At 29.2% G+C, this 22466-nt stretch overlaps 2 protein-coding genes across 2 annotated transcripts; one reads left to right on the plus strand and one right to left on the minus strand.

Moving 5' to 3' along the window:
* The first annotated feature begins 1227 nt into the window (after positions 1 to 1227).
* Positions 1228 to 5155, plus strand: LOC134837555 (general transcription factor IIF subunit 1-like). Its single transcript, XM_063852937.1, has 4 exons — positions 1228 to 1294; positions 1341 to 2325; positions 3386 to 3571; positions 4892 to 5155. The coding sequence occupies exons 1-4, from the start codon at positions 1228 to 1230 to the stop codon at positions 5100 to 5102; spliced, it is 1449 nt and encodes a 482-aa protein (XP_063709007.1). The 3' UTR covers positions 5103 to 5155.
* Positions 5156 to 9235: 4080 nt separating this feature from the next.
* On the minus strand, positions 9236 to 18531 carry LOC134838184 (tumor necrosis factor alpha-induced protein 8-like protein). The gene is made up of 5 exons (XM_063853662.1): positions 17705 to 18531; positions 14513 to 14599; positions 10966 to 11115; positions 10383 to 10537; positions 9236 to 9901 (listed from the first exon to the last, which is right to left on the minus strand). Exons 3-5 carry the CDS (start codon positions 10976 to 10978, stop codon positions 9488 to 9490), a joined length of 582 nt encoding a protein of 193 aa, XP_063709732.1. The 5' UTR covers positions 10979 to 11115; positions 14513 to 14599; positions 17705 to 18531; the 3' UTR covers positions 9236 to 9487.
* Positions 18532 to 22466: the final 3935 nt, after the last annotated feature.

Below are 22466 nucleotides of genomic sequence, written 5' to 3' on the forward strand. Positions count from 1 at the left end.
TTTCAACATATCTTTTATTCTGCTTTTTTCTTTGTAATATTTCTCAGTGCTCTAATAAATAATAGTCTAAATCATGCAATTGTCAGTCTTGTTTGCTTGCTTTAAATATAATGTAATTTCTTGTTTCTTTCACTTAAACATTCACTGAATAACAATTTTTTGACGCTTTATACGAATTTTCAGGGTTTTTATAAGAAGATTCGACAAAAAATAATAACTTTTCAAGTGCTTCTTCGTAAAAAAAAGATATCAAAAAAAACATCAAGCAAATATTTCAATTCGATTTAATCAATGAACCTTTACACCACAAAACGATACAAACTGTTCACAGGAAATTTAACGTTTCAAATAATCATTAAAAAATTTTGAATTTTTACCCTTTTCTCGAGAGGTTAAAAGGAAATTTTATAATTTAATGACTAAAAAAAATTGATAGTAGCAGACGGCATAAAATTATTGCTTCAAAATAAAATTTAGTAACATTACTACGTAGCTTTTTGCAGACAAAATAAAATTTCATGCAAGACCACCAATATTTTGTAGGTATTGAAATTTAATTTTTTACGTTTAAACAGCTTAGAATTTGCTTAAAAATCGATCACTTTGAATAAAGTTTTCGCTTTTGCTAAATTTTTGAACTTATTTTTTTTATTTGAATTCTTAAATAGAATCTTTCATAATCTTTTTTCGCAACGGACAAAAATTACGAAAGCAACAGAATTTTATTTTCGTAAATTCATTTGAAAAAATCATAAAATTTTTAAAAATTTTCACAAAAATCCAAAAAAAAATATTGAAAATAAAAAAATGAACAATTGGTAACCCTAAATATTTCCATCTGTCACTTTTGATTTTGACATTTTTTTGCATTGTTGATGATTTCGGGCTCGATTTTAACAGCAATTTTAACCGTAAAATCCTCAAAAAGTAACTTTTAAAAGTATTTTTAACGACATTTGAGTGTGCCAAGATGAGTGCTGCGCAGGTAATTTTCTCGTAACTTCATTAGAACCCCTTTTTCTGCATTAATGCAATTTCGCCATCTACAGGGTAGTTCATCGACAAATCCCACGGTGTCCGTGCAAGAGTTTACGATCCGTGTGCCGAAAAATTTGAAGAAAAAGCATCACGTAATGCGCTTCAACGGCAATCTGAATGTCGATTTTGCACAAAAAAATAATTACATTTAATCCTCAAAATGGAAAAACGTTTTTTTTATTCCTGAAGATGGAACGCGAAAATAATATGCGCGAATTCAAAGGCGTCGAAGACGATTCGCCCAAATTTGGTGCCGGCTAAATATTTCGTCACTTTTGATTTTGACGTTTTTTTGCTTGAAGCTGGTTTCAGGAGGAAACATCCAATACCATTAACCTCGAAAGGTCTGAAAGAGGAGTTGCGACGTCGGAAATTTGGCATAATCGCGAAACGCTATCGTCCGGATGCGCAACCGTGGATTTTGAAGGTTGGCGGCAAGACTGGGAAGAAATTCAAGGGGATTCGGGAAGGCGGCGTGAGTGACAATGCGGCCTTTTATGTGTTTACTCATGCGCCAGACGGTGCCATCGAGGCATATCCGCTCTACGAATGGTACAACTTCCAACCGATTCAGCGATACAAAACGCTGTCGGCCGAAGATGCCGAACAAGAGTTCTCGAACCGAAAGAAAACCTTGAATTTGTTCGCTTTGATGTTGCGGAAACGCTTGAAGGGCGAAGATGACGACACTGCCGGCGACTTGGACGATGAAAATGCCAAAAAGGGCGGCAAGGGAAAGAAGAAAGACCTCACAATCAGCGAAATGGACGAGTGGATCGACAGCGATAACGACAGTGATTCCGATAAAAGTGATAAGGAGAAGAAAGATCCCGACAGCGATGTCGAAGTCAACAAGAAAAAGAAAAATGCGCCGAAGAAAAAACGCAAAAATGACGTCGATGACGAGGCATTTGAGGAATCTGATGACGGAGATGAAGAAGGTCGCGAATTGGATTACATTTCAGACTCGAGTGAAGCAGATTCGTTGCCAGCTGTGCCCGAAGACGATGATTTGCAGAAAAATCTGGAGTCAAGTGAAAGTGAGGAGGAAGAGGAGAAGAAATCTGGAGAAGAATCCGAAAAATCGGACGAGGAAAAGAACAAAAAGGATGGCAAAAAGGACGAAGGCAAGGAAACGAAAGACAAGAAAAAGAAGAAGAAACAGAAGAAAAAGGCGGGAGATGATAAGAAAGACTCGTCAAGTGATTTTAGCTCGGATAGCAGTGATTCTGATAACGATAACAGCAACAGTAAGAAGAAGAAGAAAAAGGACAAAAATGGCAAGAGGTGAGTTTTTAATTCTCGAAACTCCAAATATTTTTAAAAATTTTTTTATACTTTTGAAAAAACCAGTTTTTTTTCATTGTTGATGATTTTGGACAATTTTAAGGAAAATCGCACAAATGCATGAAAATTGGTAATAAGTCAAATATAAAAATTGTGCCAAATGTTTTTTTTTGTTTTTGAGTGAAAAATCGAAAAAATGTTTTTTGCAATTGGTCCAAAAAAGAAATATTTTTCATTTTTTGACCATTTATCAACTTGATAATCTTGAAGTTATCGAAGTCAAAATTTAAAAAAAAAATATACGAATATTATAGTACTTTTTAAAAAATTAATTAATTAATTTAAATTTTTGAAAAATATTTTTTTGAAAAAAAAATCCTTGAAAAAGAATTAATTTCGTCATAAAAAATTTTCAAATTAAAAATCTTAAAAAAAAATTCTTAAAAAATTATGAGAAAAGTCGTCATTTTTGATAAAATTTTAATAGGACAAAATTATTAAAAAAAATTTCGACCAATTTTTATCAAATTAGGCGAATAAATTTAATATTTTCATTTTTTGTCCCATGAGGATTTTCTCGAGGGGGGGGGGAAATAAAAAATAAATATTTTTGAATTTTTTGTTTGTAATTTTTTAACGTTTTTAGACGTTAAACGTTGATTCTTAACATTTATTTAATTTTAGTTTATATTATTTTAAAATTTGAACTTAAAAGTAAAGAAAAATCAACAAAATCTCCCAAAATAAAAATTTTTGAAAAAAAACAATTTTGGTCACGTGACTTTCAAAAAAATGTTTTTCAACATTTCAATAGAAAATGTCGTAATTAAGCAAATTTCTTTAGTTTTTTGTATAATTTCACCATAAACAGTAATTTTTCATGATTTTTTAATTTAAAAATTCCAAAATATGTCAAAAATATTTGTATTTTATATTTAATTTTTATTTTTCCCCCTGAATTTTTTCGACAAAATCCGAGGGGGGGGAAGACAAAAAATGGATATATTAAATTTATTCGCCTAAATAAAAAATTTTTTTTAACATTTTAATTTATTTACAGTGGTAGCAATTCTCGTTCTGGTTCACCAAGTTTGTCACAAGAGTCAAACAAACGAAAAGGGTCAAGTATGCCATCAGATCTTACCTCTGAAAACAGTAACAGCCCCGTGTCGACTCCTGCAAAGAAGATGAAGTTAGATGGACCGATGATTCCACCCACTTTTTCGGGAGTCGTCAATTCCAAAGAGTACGTATTTTATCTTTTTTTCTCTTTTAAAGTCAATCCGCGAAGAAAATTTTGGATTTCATTCTTTCATTTTGTTTCGAAATTCGTAGAAGTTAAATCGAATATTGAAAAAAATCCGAAAATGTTCAATTTTTGTTAGATTTTCGGCAAAATTTTAACAAAAAATTGTAAAAAAAAATCAAAATTTCTTTCAAAATTTTTACTTTTTTAAATTTTTGTACAGATTTTTTTTCTCATCATTTTGAAATTGAATCAAAAATATCTTCAAATCTATCAAAAATTGTATTAAAAGCATTAAAATGCTCGATCGTTCAAAGTTTTTCAAGTTTTCAAAGGAATTCAAAACATTTTCGACTGTTCCATAATCATAAAATTACCTCAAACAATTTTTTTTAATACTAATTTTAATGTTAAGAAAACAAAATTTACACATTTTCATGGAAAAAAAATCCATCGTGACTGACTCTCAATCAGTAAAAGGCATTGCCTTCGACGTTAATGACCTCCGTCGAGGGGCTAATTGGACTAACTGCGGGACTGTAACGATAAAATGCCGCCGGATCGACCAATTCTGTCATCATTTCCTTCGTCTTCAACTTTTTCGGGGCTCCTTTCTTCACTGCCGTTGCGCGTTTGCGTTTCTTGCTGCCCTCCACGGTCGCAGTTGTGACTTGTGGTGCTTGAACTGCCTCCTTAATAATCGTCTCTGGCTCATGAACGGCTTTTTCCATCGATGGCCATGCCGGCAACATGAAAACCGGCAATTGCTCGGCCGATTGTTCATCCGTCAAGAGCTCGACTTCCTTGCGAAATTGCGCATTAAATTCCAAAATGAGCCGCGCATTTTGTTCGTTTGCCCAGTCATAGCCGTAAGCTGCATTCATTTGGAACAATTTGAAGGATTCCGCTTGCTTTTCCAAAATCTCAATTACTTTGCTCCACGGCAAGTAACGCAAATCGACACCGGCATACGGCAACACGTACTGCGGCACATGGTATTGCATTGCTGGCGGTGCTACATTTTGTGCCAAATAGCAATTTTGCGGTGGATTTTCGTACGAATCCGCGAAATAATTAAATTGTGGCGGCGGAAAGGGCATTTCCGGGTAAAATCTGTACATTTTTGGGGACTTTTCCGGCAAAAAATTCAAAAAAATAGTACGAATTCTTTTTGCGACGCGATAAACTTTGACAGAAACTGCGAGTGTGACCGTTAGTTTTTCTTTCGTCGCTCTCTGACTCATTGCTCGATATCAGTTGTTAGGGGTGTCAAGTAATTTTTGCAAAAAAAAAATAATTTAATTTTTTTTCTCTTTTTAGCGATTATGGCATCACTGAAGACGCTGTTCGTCGTTACTTGATGCGAAAACCGATGACAACCACGGAACTCCTGACAAAGTTCAAGAACAAAAAGACTGGCGTGAGCAGTGATAAACTCGTTGAGACAATGACACAAATTCTGAAGAAGATAAATCCGGTGAAGCAAACTATCAAGGGCAAGATGTACTTGAGCATAAAAGTGCCGAAGTAGAGCGACTCATAATTTTTTTTAGGAAAATTTGAAAAATGAATAAATCGTTATTTTGATTAATTAAAAAAAAAATATTTTATTTAAAATTTAGCAAATTTTTCTTCCACAATTTTCCCGAATGTAAAATTTAAAAAATTTGTAAGCACTTCATCAATGATTTTAACTTTTTTTGTGACATTTATGAATAATTTTCTTATCTAAAAAATTAAAAGATAGCTGGTTTAAAATTTTAAAAAATTAAATTAAAAAAAAAATAAAAATAATTTTTAAAATACTGATTTATTTCAGACATTTTTTTAAAAATAAATTAAACTTTATTTAATTTTTTATTTTAATAAAAATCCCGGGCGAAAAGGATAAATCGCACAACTAACATTTTTGACAAACTGAGAAAAATCGATTTAAAGTTTTTTACGGTTTTTGAGCTGTTAAAATTTATTTATAAACTATTTCTTCATTTTTAAACTTACAAAAGTAAATAATTGGCCTATAAAAACAATTTTTGTACAGAAAAATTTCTTACCTAATCTCTAAGGGGTAGTTTTGGGAATTTTTTTATTGAGAAAAAGGATAAATCACAAATGCACAAAATTTCATTAAAAATGAATTTTTTAAGTTTTTCAATTTCAATATTTTACAAAATTTTTTGTTCAAGTTGACTTTTTATGTAATTTTTTGGAGAAATTTTTATATTTGAATTACCAATTTTCAAAATTTTTCGTCAAATTGAAATAAAACTGGTATTTTTAAAAAATTTTTGAAAATCTCAATGTATCTTAAAATACTCGTCTTAAGGCATATTTTCTCATTCTTAACTCAATTTTGTCAAAAATGTCAGTTGTGCGATTTATCCTTTTCGCCCGGGAAATTATTAAAATTTTAAATTAAAATTAATTTAAATTTATTAAATTTTTTTATTTTAATTAATTTTTTATTTTTAATTAATTTTAAGAATTTATGAAAAATTTTCGAGAAAAGGTAATTTTAATGATTTTTGGCGAAGCAAAACTTTTGTTCATAAGGTTTAAAAAAATTCTCACTAAATTTTATTTAATTACGTTCAATTAATACAAATTTTTCTTGACTTAAGATTTTAACTAAGAAATTTATAAAATATTCATTATTTAATTTTTAACTAAGAAAAATTCAAAAGCTGTTATTTTTATTAATTTTCTTTATTTATTTAAAATCTTTTTCTTAAAATCTAATTTTATTTATTATCACAATTTTTTTACAAAATTTTTCTTGACTATTTTTGATTATTTTAAACTAAATTTTTCAACTTATGACTTTGTGAAAAATCTATCGATGGCATTGATCGCTCGACAAACTCTCAATTTGATCGCTTTTGGTCTAATGGAGCTCTTCGCTTCCAATTTTTCTTTATTATTTTTCGCTTTCCTCCTCTTCCGGATGCTATTTCTGAGACTAGAACGATGCGCAGCTAACAATTGCTGGTCCTCATCGTCGATGTAAAATGACGAGTTTAATTCCTCGAATGACGTTTGCGGCACAATTGCTTCGTACACTTTATCTAACGGGATTTCCGCCACGAGATTAGTGATTTTCGTTTGTTGTGCCTTTTTGATGAAATTCGGTGCGTATGGCGTCAAGTGGGATTTTGTGCGCCAACGGATCGCTTTGCGGGTGGATGTGTTTCGATTAAAGTCACTTTTGGTATCCATGATAAAATTTTTGTAATTTTTTGTCCTTGTGATGTGAACACTTTGGTTGGTGAGTTGCTTGTGACCTTAAAAATTTCGATGTTGGACTATTTATTTGAATTTTTGAAAATTTTTCACGTACGTGCATGTCTGTATGAGTCATGTGTAGGCAGCTACGTGACATAAAAAGGACAAATTGTCCTACCTGAAATATTAAATTTTTAAAAATTTTTTGAATTGAATAACGATTGTATGCAAAATTTTGGAAAAACACAAAATATTTTTATTTTTAATGTACCTGACCTCTTTGTTTTAACTTTATTTCTTTAAAAGAAATCATATCATCAGGTAAAATTTACTTCTGAAATTTCTTTTGATAAGAAACGATGAGAAAGTTGACGAAAAATTTTCCCACCATTAAGAAATTTTTGCTTCAAGTCAAGGTAAAAGGTCCTTTTTACTATGAAACGATGAAGTCATCAAAGAACCATCGATTGATTGACAACTTTACGGATTCATTGAACATTGCACGGATCAATTGAGTGAACCTGATCGCATGTTTTTTACATGCAAATTTACGAAGAAGGATAAAATTTAAGGGATAACTCTTACTTTTTTTTTTTGGCACATAATCACTACCAGTATTTCGTCCTTTTTTGTGTTTTATGTTTTTTTATTGCATTACCTCCTTTTTTTCAATTCACACGTAGAAGATATGTACAAGCATTGAGTGATTTTTGCATATTAAGAATCATAAAAGTGAGGATTAAGATCTTTTAAAAGCAGATTACACGGTCCCTTCTTTGGTCAGCAAAGCATTTATGGGTCAGGAACCTTTTTTTTATGGAAGGATGTCAAGAAAAAAGAAAAAAATAAATAAAAGTGATAAGAAGCCGATTGTTTTGTCGTTTAAGGCAAGTGCAATTTTAAGAAATGTTTCACATTTTATCTTATATTTTTTTTAATTCTTGGTTTTTATGGTAAAAAATTTACGAAAAATATTAAATTTTATTTTAAAAATTAAAATTTGATGAAATTTTTTTTAAGGCATTTAAAATTTTTAAAAGGTAATTTTCAATTTTTCAGTTAAAAAATTTGAATTTTTTTTTTTTAATTTTTAAAGTTTTTTTTTTGTAAAAGCTGTGTATTAAGTTAATTATTTTCTTTTAAATTAGGCGAATAAATTTTATATTTCCATTTTTTGTCGCCCCCTCCGATTTTTTCGAAAAAATTCAGGGGGAAAATTTTTATTTTGGAAAATTGGAATATTTTTGACATTTTTGGGAATTTTTTGAATAAAAAAATCATAAAGTGTAATTGAATATACCAAAGAATAGGTAAATTTGCTTAAATAAGACATTTTCTATTAAATACAGGTGAAAAAAATTAAAGTCACGTGACCAAAATAATGTTTTTTTCAAAAATTTGAAAGATTTTTTTTAGCTTTTCTCTAATTTTGAGTTCAAAAAAATAATATTTTGAATTAATAAAATGCTAAACAGTAACGTTTAACATCCAAAAACGTTAAAAAATTACAAACAAAAAATATTTATTTTTTTATTAGAATTAAATATTAATTGTATGTTACAAAGGAAGGTTGAAAATGCATTTTTTTTTATTAGAATTAATTAAATCGTGAATTTAAACTATTTATCATATAAAAACTAAAAAATATAAAAATGTCTATTTTGGTAAATTTCCTCAAAAATTTGCTAATTATGTAAATTAAATTGAAAAATATTGAAAATTATCAAAAATATAAAAATTAATAAAAACTAAACAAATTATTTTTTTTAAAAATTAATAAATAATTAAAATAAATTAAATAATTAAATTTTTAAAAAAATATTATTTTTATTTTATTTAATTTTTTTTTCTTATAAAATTTTTAGGCCAAAAATGAAACATTTTTCCAAATTGCACTTGCCTTGTCATAAAATTTCTGGCCCAGAGATTAAAAGAAGGAAAGATAAGATTAAAGACAAAAAGGAAAGAGCACGATAATCTAGCCCAAATTCGTTCTAGATCATTACATGCGATTACTTGGAATTTCTTTCATTAACGAGCCGCATCGCTAAACGCCTTTCAAAAAAATTTTTCATCAAAACTCACGATAAAATTCGAATTGCATCATCATTTGAAAAAAAAGTCATTCACCGAAAAAAAAAATGCAATCATTTAGGTAAGTACGAGAAAAAAAGGTAAAAATCGTATCAATACTCACCTCATTAGCATACGAATGGCAAAAAAGCACTTACCTGAACTATTACATCGTTTTGTGGATTATTATTGGCATCAAGTGCACCCAATTCAAGAATCATAAAAGTAACAATGTACCGAAGGGAACAATGAGCCAAAGGTACTTTAACGCTCCTTTGTTTCAACTTGCAAGCATTGTTAACTTTTCATTAAAATTTATGGAAATTCCGACAATTTACTCAAGTGATGGCATTTTATGAACGAGTTCGTGTCAGGATTTCGCATGAAGATTCAACCTGCTCCTCCGTCCATAAAAATGAATGAACTTTTTATTATTTTAGCACTAAGTTTATTTTTTTTGCTCTAACAACTAAACAGGATAGTACAAGAAACGTATCAAATCATCGCGCGAGTTTTTTTTTCAATTTTTGTGTTTTTGATATGATGTTCTAGTTTTCTATAAGTACATTTTGTGACAATTGACTTTTCTTTTGTACATTTAACATTCAACGGCAAAACAGCTTAAATATTAAGCCCCTCATTTGCTTTGTTCATGTCAGCGACAATTTTGTCCATTAGCTCTCGATACGAGGGATTTTGCGTGAAAAGTTTGTCCAAAAATTCGGGGTTTTGGAAAAATTCGAATACTTCGTCGATGCGCATGAGAGATTTATCCGTCAAATTTCGGCGAACGAGATCTTTCAGCATTTGATGAATTTCCTTGATTTTTGGCAAAATGAATGCCTGGTCGTAACTGTAATCCACCTCGTGGAAGGACGTGATGATCATCTGAAGGCGCAGGAATTTGTCGTAAAACTTATTCGCTAGTTGTTTTTCCTCTGCGTCAAATTGGTCATTTTTGTTGAGGACCGCAATTTTTATCACAATTTTTATTATATTTTTTACGATGCGTTCCGCGTCTTTTTTGTTGTTGGTCTAAAAATTGAAAAAAAAAAAAAATATTAATGAATTTTTTTAATTATTTAGGTTTCTGCAATTTAAAAAAAATTTTTTAAGGTTTTTTATTATTTTTAAATAAAAAAGTTTTTAATTTATAGAAAAAAAATAAATTAAAAAATATTTTAATTTATATTTATTTGTCATTTTTGAATTTTTTTTAAAACTTTAAAAAATTTATTTTTTTAAAAATAATTAAAAATAATTTAAAAATATTAAAAAAATTAACATTGTTTGAAACTATAAAAATTAAATAATTTTTTTTTAATTAAAATAAAAATTAAAAAATCTTTTGAAAATTAAATTTCTTTGAAAATTTTTTTATTATTTTAAAAAAAAAAATTTTATGTTTAATTTTTTTATATTTTTCTACATTTTTATAAAAAATTAATAAAAAAATTTAATTTCAAAAAATTATTTCAATACTTTAAGTCTTAATCAATAAATAAAAAATAATTACCTGTAATTTAATTAATTTATAAATGTTGTCCAGCAAACAAGATGTCGTGTCATCAATGAAGACTTTTGCCATGTTCTTGCTGGCCATCCGCGAAAGGATTTTCTTTTGCGCCCGCAAGCCGATGTCTTTCGCTTTGAAGCCATTTTCCGTCATAACTGCAAAAATAAATGGAGAATTTTAGTTAAAAGCACGTCTAATGCAATGCCAAGTCGCAAACTGTCACATTAGTGAGACGCAATATCGTCTGGATAGGAAAAGAAGAGATATTCAGAGGAAGTGACTAACTACTAAGAAAATTATGTTATGCGAGACAAGAAGAAATTTACATCACTTTATCGCTGGCGCGCAGTATGATGTCCCTCTTATGATGATGAAAAATACGAACATTAAGAAATAATAAGACTGAAAATGATGGAAAAACGCTGTGTGACAACAATGCAACAATAAGAGGCCGCATAATAATCGAGAAAAATGTAGTTGTTGAGTACTTCTCGAACGAACGAACGAAAAAAAAATCATGAACAAGCAAAAAATAATAAGAATAATAAAATAAAATAAGGTTGAAAAGCAAAATTTCTCTTACCTTTGTCATGCATTGTGAATGATTGTGTGTGTTGTAGAACAAGTGTAATATTTAGGTATCAAATAATAAATAAATTTTGGAAAAACCAAAAATTATCAGTGCGGCAGGTAGTTAAAGGTACTTTAATAACTCTTGCAGGGCAAAACATTTCTGTAAATGCAAAAAAAATAAATAAATGAAAGAAAAAAACGTTAAAAGATAAAAGTAAATAAATTAAATTTTAAAAAAAATATTTGTATCAATTAAAGTATAAAGCTTGAGAGCATGCGAGTAAATATTTCCAGTTGAGTTATTTTGAATAAAAATTTAAAGATGTCGATTAAAGTCTGTCTGGTAGTCTTAGGAAAATGTTTTTTGAAGTCAAATATTTATACTATTTTATTAATAAAATTTTGAGTTTAGATCAAATTTAATAAAAAGTATTTTACTCTTAAAAACTTGAATGAAGTTATTTTTTAACGAAAATCATTTAAATAAAATTTTTTGAGAAAAATTTTTTACAATACAATACAATATTTTTATTAAACCAGGACTTAAAATTTATATTTAAATTTATTTTAAATATGTTTCATGGGAAAAAGTGATTCTTATGATAAAAAATGTTTAGCGCGAATAAAAATTTTCTTTTACTGTTACCATAACATCTTATAAATATATAGGATATAACAAAAATTAGCAGCCCCATTGGATTTTTTTAAAAGTTATTTGGCGGCCTAAATGACATTAATTTCATTATTGGAATAGGTACTTTTTCTTGAAATTTAAACTCCTAATTTCACAGCTTTTTCTTTTCTCAAAAAATTTTATTTTAACTGATTTTGTTAAAATAGTTCTGAAAACTTAAGCGAAATTTATTTCATTATTTCAAAAATTTTTCCAAAATAACAAAATTTTTCAAATTTTTTTTTAAAAAAGTTTTATTTTTTTTTAACTGATTTTTGAAAACATTTCGAAAATTAAACAAAATTTTTTTTTTAAAATTAATTTTTTAAAATAACAAAATTTTATTTTAAATTTTTGAATTATTATGCTATTTTTGAAAACATTTCGCGAAAGAATAAAAAAAAAAATTTTTGGATTTATTAAAATTTATTATTGGTAATTGGTAATATTAACCAAAATCAAATTTAAATTAATTTTTTTGTTACAAAAATTAAAAATTTTTCGATTTTATTCTGCTTCTTCGAATTTCGATTTTTCTATTAGCCTAAAGATTTATGTTAACTTTTAGAAAACTTTAAGACAACTCTTTATTCTATTTCCAGTGAAATTCATCATAAACACATTTGCCATAGCATAGAATCAACTTGAATTCATTTAATATTTATCATGGTCTGTGATTGTTAGTCATAATTTTCATACCAAAACACCTAGATTTGTAAGAATCCCTAAAAACGGTCTGTCTTCAAAAAAGTAAAAACTTTTATGTTTATTAGTCTGGGTTAGTCTACTTTTGCGATATAAAATGCTAATTTTAAAAGCAAAAGAAAGCGCTTTCGGCTTTAACTTTTTATTTATTGAAAAATATTTCGTCATTTTTTCCCTCCACTAACCTTCAAACGATGCGAAATCAAAACTCGGCATTTTACCGCAACACAAAATATCGAATTTTCGAGTGGTTGGAAATTATGGCGTGGAAAAAAAATCGTGTGTGTTTGTGAGAATTTCCTCAAATTTTTCCAAGCAACACACAAGAACACTCGACGACGACAAACATTAGAATCGTATTAAATTTAAGTCAATCCTAAAACTTTGCTGCGGGCTATGTGTTTTTTTTTTTCGTTTACATTTTCTTTTATGTATCACAAGTGGATGAAAAAATAAACGGTAAATATCGTGTAATCCAATCTTTTTACGAGCCATTTATCGAAAATCAAACCTAGAAGATTCGGTTATTTTGTTCATCAATCAAAGGACTTCACATTTAATTATCGCGTTATTACTCAGTGAGTCAGTCAATGATCCAATCACTTTGGTTCAATGTCAAAAGTTCGGAATCGTCGGAAAAATTTATGATTTTCGTGTGAAGAAGACGCCCCAAAGTAATGTCGGCGTCAATCATTAAAGTTAAGTTGTTATCGATCGCAGTGCAGTAATAATTCAAGTGTAACTTTCTTTTGTGAATGGTCACGTCGTCATCAATTTATTATTCAAAGCATGGAATATCTAAATAGGGAATCGCGTTTTTTTATTTAGTGCGTGTTTTCATTACACCTTGAGCCGAAAATGAGGAAAGTAAATATTCGAAACCGACATGACACGCAATTTAATGAAAGTTTAATTGTTGACAAATCCTTTCGTGGTTCGGTATGTAAAGGACGTTATTGATAATTTTGAAATAACGTCTTTTTGAGGGTCCTTCGGTGAAGTCAAAACGGCAAAATTTTTAGTCAAAAATCAAAACTTTTGAATGAAAGTCACTTAAGTTAACTTAATTTACTCTAAAAAAGCCTAGTTATTATTTTTTTAACTTAAGGACTTTGAGTCAAGTTATGAATCATTGAAGAACCTTCTATTAAAATTTAAAAGATGGCAATTTTTCAATAACAATGAGCAAAAGTTTTAGGTAATAGGTATCTTTCGTAAATTATTAAATATTGACTTTAAATTGCTAACAAAAATTTAAATTTCATAAAATTTTTATGGTACTTCCATTACTCATAACTTGACTTAAAATCCTTAAGTTCTTATAAGAAAAATCTAAGCATTTGGTAAAAATGAATATTTCTTCAAGTTTATGAATAAAATTTTTTATTTTCTTAAAACTTGGTCGAAAAGCCAAAAATTTATTGACTTTTGACTTAAGTTGAAGTTTTTAAATGAACTTAAAGATTTTTCACATGTTTTTCTCAAACTTCAAAAGGGCATTTAAGGAACCGTCGAAATCCAAACGTTTTTTTTCAAATGAACTTAAAGATTTTAAAAGAAAAACTTAATTAAAAATCTTAGAAAAAATCCATTTTCCGAAAACTTAAAAAGTATTTTGAATAATTCAAAACGGAAAATTTTCTAAACCGTGAATATTGAATTTTTACGACGGGGCATTCAACAAATTTCATTAATTTTTCATTTTTCAGAGAAATTTCTATTTCTAACATTTTTAATTAATCGGAGGAAAATCTCTAGAAGAAAATCAATTTTCTGCAAACTTAAGCTAACTTAATCTGAAAATTCAATCAAAAGGATTGTCATTCAAGTGAATTTGGGATTATGAGGGGCAGTGGTTGTTGATTGTCGCAGTGACGTTATGATCATAGAGGCTGTTGACTTCCGGGTTGTCAACAAAGGCATTTAGTAAAAAGAATTTAGATTCTTTCACTTCAGCTAAAGTTTCATTAAGTCTTAAGTCTTCCAAGTATATGTAAGTTTTTTCAGCCCTGGAAAATGTGTCTTAGCTTGTTAACCAAAACGAACTCTTTTTAAAACTCATTCAGCTCTCTTAAAAGTTATTAAATCGTTTCTATGAATTCCAAATAAGCTCTAAGCTCGACTGGAGTCAAAAAAATTTTCATGATTTTAAGTCTCTAACCGACAAAGTTATACTTACACAAACATCCAGCACATTCGATGGATATCTTTTGATAGACAAGCCACGTTTGAACATCCAAGATACTTGCTGTGGTCATGCTGCTTTCTGTAATTAAAAAAAAAGAGAAAGAAAAACTCGATTATCAAAACACCATCAAGCAAATCGAATTATGAGCATCACACCATAACGTTCCTCGAATCGATCCAAAGACTAAATAGACATTAATTATGTACATTTTTGTTGTTTAATAGTCACGTTGGGTGTTACAAACACGTGCATTGTCGTCGTCCGCGTCGTCGTTTTATATTTATCATGAATTATTGGAAAGCCTTTATTGGTAGAAAGCATTTCATTAATGAAACTTTTTTTTCCTTTTTTTCTATTTCTTTAAAGTATTTTATCAATGACTTTACGTTCGCATCGTAAATACTTGAGTGGCTATATAAAGAACTATTTTTAACTTTCCTTTGCTCTCGCCTATTATTTTAAACTATAATCGATCGGTCCTTGACTATGACTCGTATTCGTTGAAGGAGAAAACTTTTCACCACACACAAACAAACACAAAAAGGCATAATTTGTTCAAAATTCGATTAGAAAACGATTTACATGGAGACGCCTTCTTCTTTGATGTTTATTTAGTTTCATGTCGAAATGTCAATAAAAAAAATTGATTGAATTTTGGATTGTTTCAAAATTAAACGAACGAACGAACGAGTGAGTGAACGATGTTTCATCATTAATTGCGCTGTTTATTTATTTATCGTCATCTATCTTATCGTGATATTTATTTTATCAAGAGTGACTGATAAATTCTTGATAACTTCGTAAAATGCTTCATTCTTCAATTCGTTTATTAGGTTATTAGTCATCATAATACACAAATAAAAGTGTCACAAAAAATTTCTGAAAATTACTTGTCAACAGACAATAATAACCACGACAACGAAAATTGAGTTATTTAGAGTTGAATGGAGGCATCGTTGTGTCAAGGGCAACTAAGTGTGGTAACAATGGGTTACCTCGGTTTGAGTGTTTTTCAACATTGAACTGGACGTTGCTAATGGGTTGTCTAGCAATTTGAAAAAGGAAATTTACAATCAATTTAACTTTTTGAGTACATTTGAATTAATCTAGATATAAAATATTACTCATGGTCCTAAAAATGGAGAATAAATCCGTTTGAAAAGGTCTTATATTGGCTTTTTCACAGAAGCTTTAAATTTTTCACGTCAATAGAGTGAGTTACAAAAAAAAAATTGGAATCAGAATAAAATATGGCATTAGATTTTTTTAAATATATTTTTGTGTTGGCCTGAAGTAATAAAAAAAAAACTAAATTTAAAATTTTGAAATAAGTTTTAGAGATTTTCGACATTTTTAGTGCATTTGGAAGTTTTCAAGTACCTCTTTGGCATACCAAATTAAAGTAAAATTGCTTAAAAACACTGAAGCTATTTCCAGAATTTTAAAACAAGGTTTTTTAACTAGCACAAAATCTTAAAAAAATATTTATCATGCCATATTTTTTTCGATGAAGTGATGAAATCCAATGATGTGATTTTGAAAATAATATTTATAGTTCAGTTCAAAGTCAGTGAATATCATATTGTTGGGTCGTAGTTTTTTTATCGAGAGTTCATCCTTTTTATTTGTATATTTTCATTCGCTAATATATGTATTCACAACAAAAATTATAAAATTGACTTGGACAAACCTCTCAAACGTATCTTCAGAGAAACTTCAAGGTCAAATAAAGGTCAATCGGTTTTTCTCCATTTGTGCTTCAAATAATTGCATTTTACTGGTTCGCAGCTTAATCAATTGAACTTTTACCAGCAATGTCTGAGCCAATTTAAAACCTTAACCTTTTTGATCGGATCATGAAAGAGATGATTATTCATTGGGGCTTGATTATTCCAAATTTTATACAAGCGCTTATAGTATTGTATTTAATATTCAGTTTCTACAAATCTTTCTTTTAAAGATTTCTATAAATCTTCTATAAACCAGACTGTCCTTTGAATTTCTTCCGCATCACCGGAAACATCTTCCTTCAAAAAAGTATTTTTTTTAAGTTCAATATTCACATATATTCATATTTACTTTGATAATAATTTTTTAATAAATCGATTAACTGAATAGAAAAAATCTTGATTCATTCGCATAAATCAAGAGACTGTAAAAGGTTTAAATTCAAAAGATATTCCAACAATGGTTTATCCTTGTACTAAATTTTCGCTTATTCAAAGCATCTTAATCCGTTTAAATATCGTATTTTCTCTTTTGATAACGTCGAGATATATAACAGAATAAAAGCAGCTCAATTTTTAATTAAGCTAATCTCTTTTAATGAATGAACACGAAAAAATCCATACAAATTTTCTTTTATCATCCTCGAAACGATCCTTTTTTGATACAGCCAGCAGTCAAACACCCGCATTATGTTCTACTAAGAATTGCATGTCACGCCACAATTAAACAAACTTATTGTTTAGATTATATTTGCTTGGCTCAGTGGGCTTTTTTTTAAAAACTTTTTGCAGAATAGGTTAGTCCTACTGGCCAAATCGTGGCGTGGCTGTTATGTAAATTTTGACACATGTCTCAAGAGCCAAGGTTGGGCACAACAATGATGGATCAACGACATCATCATCATCAAAAAAAATAAATAAAACGAACGTTGAAAGCAGCAAAAAGGACACGACAGGATGTGTAAATTACGGTTTTTATGTCGTCTTTATTGAATAGAAAAATGTTGAGAATCCTCGTGAAATCGTCGTTAAGGGACGGAAATGAACTTTTTGTTCCATTCAAGCAGAAATTGAAAAGAAATTGTCCCAAAAAAAATCACTTGTTAAGAGTCTCATGTGCTTTTAATGACTTCATTCACTTTAAATTTGCGTTAAATCTAATTTGTCACTGCAATCGTGTACAAACTCCACATAAATGGTAAATATTTATTATTTGTTTCTATAGTTGCCCACATGTTCGTTTTGTATTGTAACAAAATACTCGCCTTGACTTTTTTCATGTATTTTTAACGCAAATTCAGTCGCGTGCATTTCAAAACTTATTTTTTTGCTTCAATTTTTTTTTGTTACATAAAAAAAAATAATTTATAAAACATTGTCATGAACTTCATTTTTTTTTTGACGACGACGACCAAGAACTTGTTTGCGAAAAATTTAAATAAATATACCAACTTACATGAAACTCAATAAAGAACACAGTGAACACGTCTGATGAGCAAGAAAAAAAGTTGCTGAGAAATGGTAGTAGATGATGATGATGATGCGAGAGAGAGTAAATTATATTGTCAAACTTCTTGAATATTATTAAAATATCTTCCTTCGTTCAATTTTTTTTTAATATTCACTTTACACTCCTCTCTGCTGTTTCGACATCTGTCTCGTAGTTGAGCAGGCAGCACTTCATAGACAGATGTTTATGTCGCTCACGCTCGCTTATATTCTTCTTCTTATATAATGCAAAGTCGTTGGTTGATCAACAACAATAACGACGGTTTATAAATTTTTAATAAATATTTTTCCAACTCTCACTTTTTATCTCAATGAGCTCTTCTTCAGTAGTAATAATTTACTTTTTTTTCGTCACTCGAAAATATTTTTTGTATGAAACACTTCAATTGTTTATTTAATTAAAGCTGAATCATCATACGAATTTTAGCGACTGACTAATTTTTTTTGTGAATTTTATTTATAATAATGAGTTGTTATCGCAGTACTTCATAAATATTTTATCGCTTATTTAATTTTTTCGCTCTAATCAATCATTTCCTTTTCTGTCGTTATTTACGTATATGCCGAAGTATATAAAAAATGTTAATTGTATTTAATAGTATAACGGTCTCTATTAATATTCAGTTATTTATTACATTCCAGTGGTTGATTCTCGATTCGTGAATTTCTTCTCCAAAAAACGCAAATATAATGAGAAATTTTATGAATTTATGTTAATGATGTTCTGAATTCGCGAAATATTCAATAAAAAATGCTGAGAGAATACATCCGATAACGATGAATGCCGATAGTAAACTGAAAACGTAGTTTTTATATTTTACGTTATATCTTCACATGTTCGTCGTTGAGCTGCTGCTGTTGTTGTTGATGATGTAGGGTAGCGTCGTCGTAGATGCCGAACATGCATATATGTATGTGGTACATGTCTTGCGCGCCGATTTTATTTTATATTGGGGTAGTTCCCATTTACCTGAACTGAACAGAGGTCGGTACACAATACAAAATATGTGTGTACGTGTTTTTAGGGAGGAAATTGAACGACCGTTCGGCAGTCAGCTGTTTCGTGCAAGAAACTTTTTAGAGCGTTTCAAAAATAAAAATGAGGAGTTGTAGTTGTCTGTCTGTGCAATTGACGATATAATTTTTTAAGTTTTCATTTTTTATAAGAACAAATTAGTTTTTAAATTTCTTGTTTGAATACCAATAAAATTAAAGAGATTTAAAATTTTTCAGGGCGGATGATGAAAAAAGACGTCCATGGCGAGCCGAAGAGCCGAGAAGAGCCAATATGACAAATATAAATTTGGAAATACGCAGGAGAAACTTCGGTTGGATCGGGCATACCCTTCGCAAGGATCCCGAGGAAGTATGCAACAGGGCCCTTGTATATAACCCGCAAGGAAGCCGCAGACGAGGTCGCCCTAAGAACACCTGGCGACGCTCCACACTCTCAGAAGCCAACATCATCAGAGAGGGTGAGGGGCAGATGACTAACCTCTGGGATCTGAAAGATCTTGCGAATCGACGAACCAGATGGCGACAATTCGTGGACCGCCTTTGCTCAACATGAGGACAGTCTCGAATCTTCTGATAAGAAACAAGGCGTAAAGTAAAAGTAAGTAAGTATGACGAGCCGAAGCGGTTGCTTTCAATTTCAATTTTCTTTAGCAAAATTCTAGTTTTCTGGTAAAAACTCTGATGATGATGATCATGGTTACGTGTTTAATGATCAACTAACATGTTACCTGCAGCGCAGGAAAATTAATCAAAGAAATCTGGGTTTAACAGTTTTTTCTCAAAATATCAAATTTAATTTCATTCTTCCTTCAACCATCAAGTAGAAACAACGTAAATGAAAAATAGTCCCAATTGCCTTTGCAGGTACACGAATTGCCTTTTTCCAAATAAAAGCCTTGTTCTCATCAGACGTAAGCACACAAAAAGAGCTTTCTGTAGGTTTTCTTTCTTCCTAACCTGTTCCATATTCTTCTTTAACCGTGCTGACACTCTTTAAGAAAAAAATTTTTTCTTTCAGTGAGAAATCTCTAAATTCTTCAGGATCCACAATGCCATTCGTACTACCTAAAAGCAACATTATTTTGTGTTCCAACTAAGGACAATCGCATAAAATGTGCTCTGCTGTTTCTTCTACTGAGTGACAGATCCTGTAATCTGTTGAATCCCTTTGACCCATTCTACTCATCAATTCTTTCAATCTTGCATGTCCGGTTAAGAAAGCAACTATGACTCTAATTTGAGTAATATTCATGTTAATCAGCTCTCTTGTTCTTGTCAAAGATCTGTTTGGTACAAAACTATTGACATGTTCTGACAGTCTACTTTCTTCAAATTTTTTGTATCAACTCTTAAAAAATCTCTTCATCGTTGGAATTCTAATCCAGATCATCAGCTGTTAGGTCTTTGATCAATCCATTTTCACAAATTTTTGATCTATTTGACAACATCAATTGATTTTTTTGTGACTTTTTAATTTTGATTTATCTGAGTTTATTTTTAAACATAAACTTCAGGGTTTTCTTTCAGAAATTTTCGTGTAACGTCATATAGGTGTCTAATATACAGTGAAAATTCTATCATAGGGCACCAAAAATTCAAATCCAATTTTATCAATATTCAGAAATCTATACATTTTTCAAAGAAAATTTGTAAAAAATTATGGATTTATAAATATTTTTGATCATTAAACTAAATTTTTACTGTTTTGATCCAAAATTATTTAAAAATTTGGAAATTTATTGAGAAAATTCAAAATAATGAATTTCTTTGAATTTTTTTAAATTTTTAACTTTTTGAAGTTTTTTTTCCTTAATTATCATATTTTAGACAATTTAAAACTGTTTTCTATTGAAATCACTTTTAGATGTGCCCTATTTTTCATGCCCTATGATAGAATTTTCACTGTTTTATTTTCTTTAATTTTTTTTGCTCCTTATCAATAGCTGAACGTAGTCTTTAGTCTTTATATTCTCTTTAATATTGGACTTCAGGATTGGCATCTGTTTCGGCGATGAGATCATGAATAGGGACTTCGTGTTTTCTAATCGGTATCAAAATAGTTGACTTTTTAACCATTTTTCAGGTTTTAAAAGTATGTTATTCAAATGATTTAATTCACTTTCAGGCCTTTCGACTCAAAAAGTTGAAGAAACGTCTGATTCCTGAAAATTAAATGTTAAAAAATAAAATTTTAGTGAATGAATATAATTTTAGAAACAAAATAACAAAAAAGTATGTGAAATGCGCTCAAGTCATGACTTACAAATTGTCTTCATTTTACACTTAAAGACGATTATGAGCGAGTGAAAGAAATAGGCAAGTTAACTACCACAATAAAATAAAAAACTAAAGAAAAACAATTAACAATTTAAAAATTTTATGATATAAAAAAGTTTTATTCAGTTGTTGGTAATTCAATTGTTACTCAATGCCGCTGTGTGAGTTGCATTCTCATCGTTTCGATGTAATTTCTCGTAGAATTCGGTGTATTCGTGTTTTTGTGGTTCACTTAAATTGGCAACGGACGGTTTACTAACATCGTCGGCCGTAAATGCATTATCAAGGTTCACGTTGATGAGTGTGTCATGGCCCTGACCATTTTCTGATGTCGTTGTCTGCGGTTTGTGAACTTCGTTAGATGTAATTATTTGGATGAAAAAAATCATCAGAAAAATAAGGGAAAGTAACTGAAAAATTAAATTTTAATTAAATGAAAGTTGAAAGAAAAATTTCCAGAAATACCAACTTTGATCATGATGACTTCGACACCGTTATTGATTGAAAGTCGATGCACTACTAATGTCTTTTTCGGAACATTATTCCGAATTTTATTTACTCTTCTGTTAGTTTAAATAATAATCAACGTGATAATTAATGCTGTCATGTGTTTGAGGTAGAGTAAGGTCAGTCCATAACGCAATGATGAAGTTGTCAATTTGTTTGCTTTTTTATCGTATTTCGAAGAAATTTGCGGCAGCAAAAAAATCAAGTTGCCAGGAAACGTCAAATCTGCTTTAGTGCGTGTGGCGGAAAGGGGAACAATAAACCTAGCAACAGATGTCCTTGTACCCATTTAGTGCGGTTGCATGTTAACGTCCAAGGTTAAATTTTCTCCAGAGATTTTCGTTTTTTTTTTTTCGTATGAATTGTTAAAGAAAACGACTGTCTGAAGCACAAGTGACACGAACATCAAACGAATGCCTGGAGGAATTTGTTGTCTCTTTGAATGGGGTTTTTTGCTTGAGTTTTCAAGGTTAAGAGACAACTTGAAAAATTGACGTTTTTAAAGGAGGCGTCTCCATTGAACTGTTTTTTATTTTTTTAAGGATGTTCCAAATTTATTTCAAATTTTTGTGCTAAATTTTTCTAATTCAAAAATTAAAAAAAAAAGTTTATATTTAAATAAGTATTTTTTAAAAAAATTAAGTTTATAAAATTTTATATTTTATTTTAAAATTTTTAATTTTTCCAATTTAAATTTGAAGAACATCTATAAATATTATAACAATAATTAAATTAAAAATTTATATTTTTTTAAAATAAAATTTAATTAATTTAAAGTAATTTAAAAAAAATTTTTTAAATTTTAAAAAATATTAAAAAGTTAAAAAAATAAAATTTTTTTAAACATTAAATTTAATTTTTTTTTAAATGTCAAGTTAAAAAAAAATAAAATTAAGTTAATTTAATTT

Source organism: Culicoides brevitarsis, chromosome 1 (assembly GCF_036172545.1).
Source record: "Culicoides brevitarsis isolate CSIRO-B50_1 chromosome 1, AGI_CSIRO_Cbre_v1, whole genome shotgun sequence".
Taxonomy (NCBI): domain Eukaryota; kingdom Metazoa; phylum Arthropoda; class Insecta; order Diptera; family Ceratopogonidae; genus Culicoides; species Culicoides brevitarsis.

Excerpts from the sequence above, each read along its gene's own strand:
- LOC134837555 (XM_063852937.1), top strand. The coding sequence starts at position 1,228 with ATGGAACGCGAAAATAATATGCGCGAATTCAAAGGCGTCGAAGACGAT. Across the intron at positions 2,326-3,385 it reads AAGGACAAAAATGGCAAGAG|TGGTAGCAATTCTCGTTCTG; the intron begins GTGAGTTTTTAA and ends ATTTATTTACAG. Across the intron at positions 3,572-4,891 it reads GGAGTCGTCAATTCCAAAGA|CGATTATGGCATCACTGAAG; the intron begins GTACGTATTTTA and ends TTCTCTTTTTAG.
- LOC134838184 (XM_063853662.1), bottom strand. Across the intron at positions 9,902-10,382 it reads ATAAATTAATTAAATTACAG|ACCAACAACAAAAAAGACGC; the intron begins GTAATTATTTTT and ends TTCAATTTTTAG.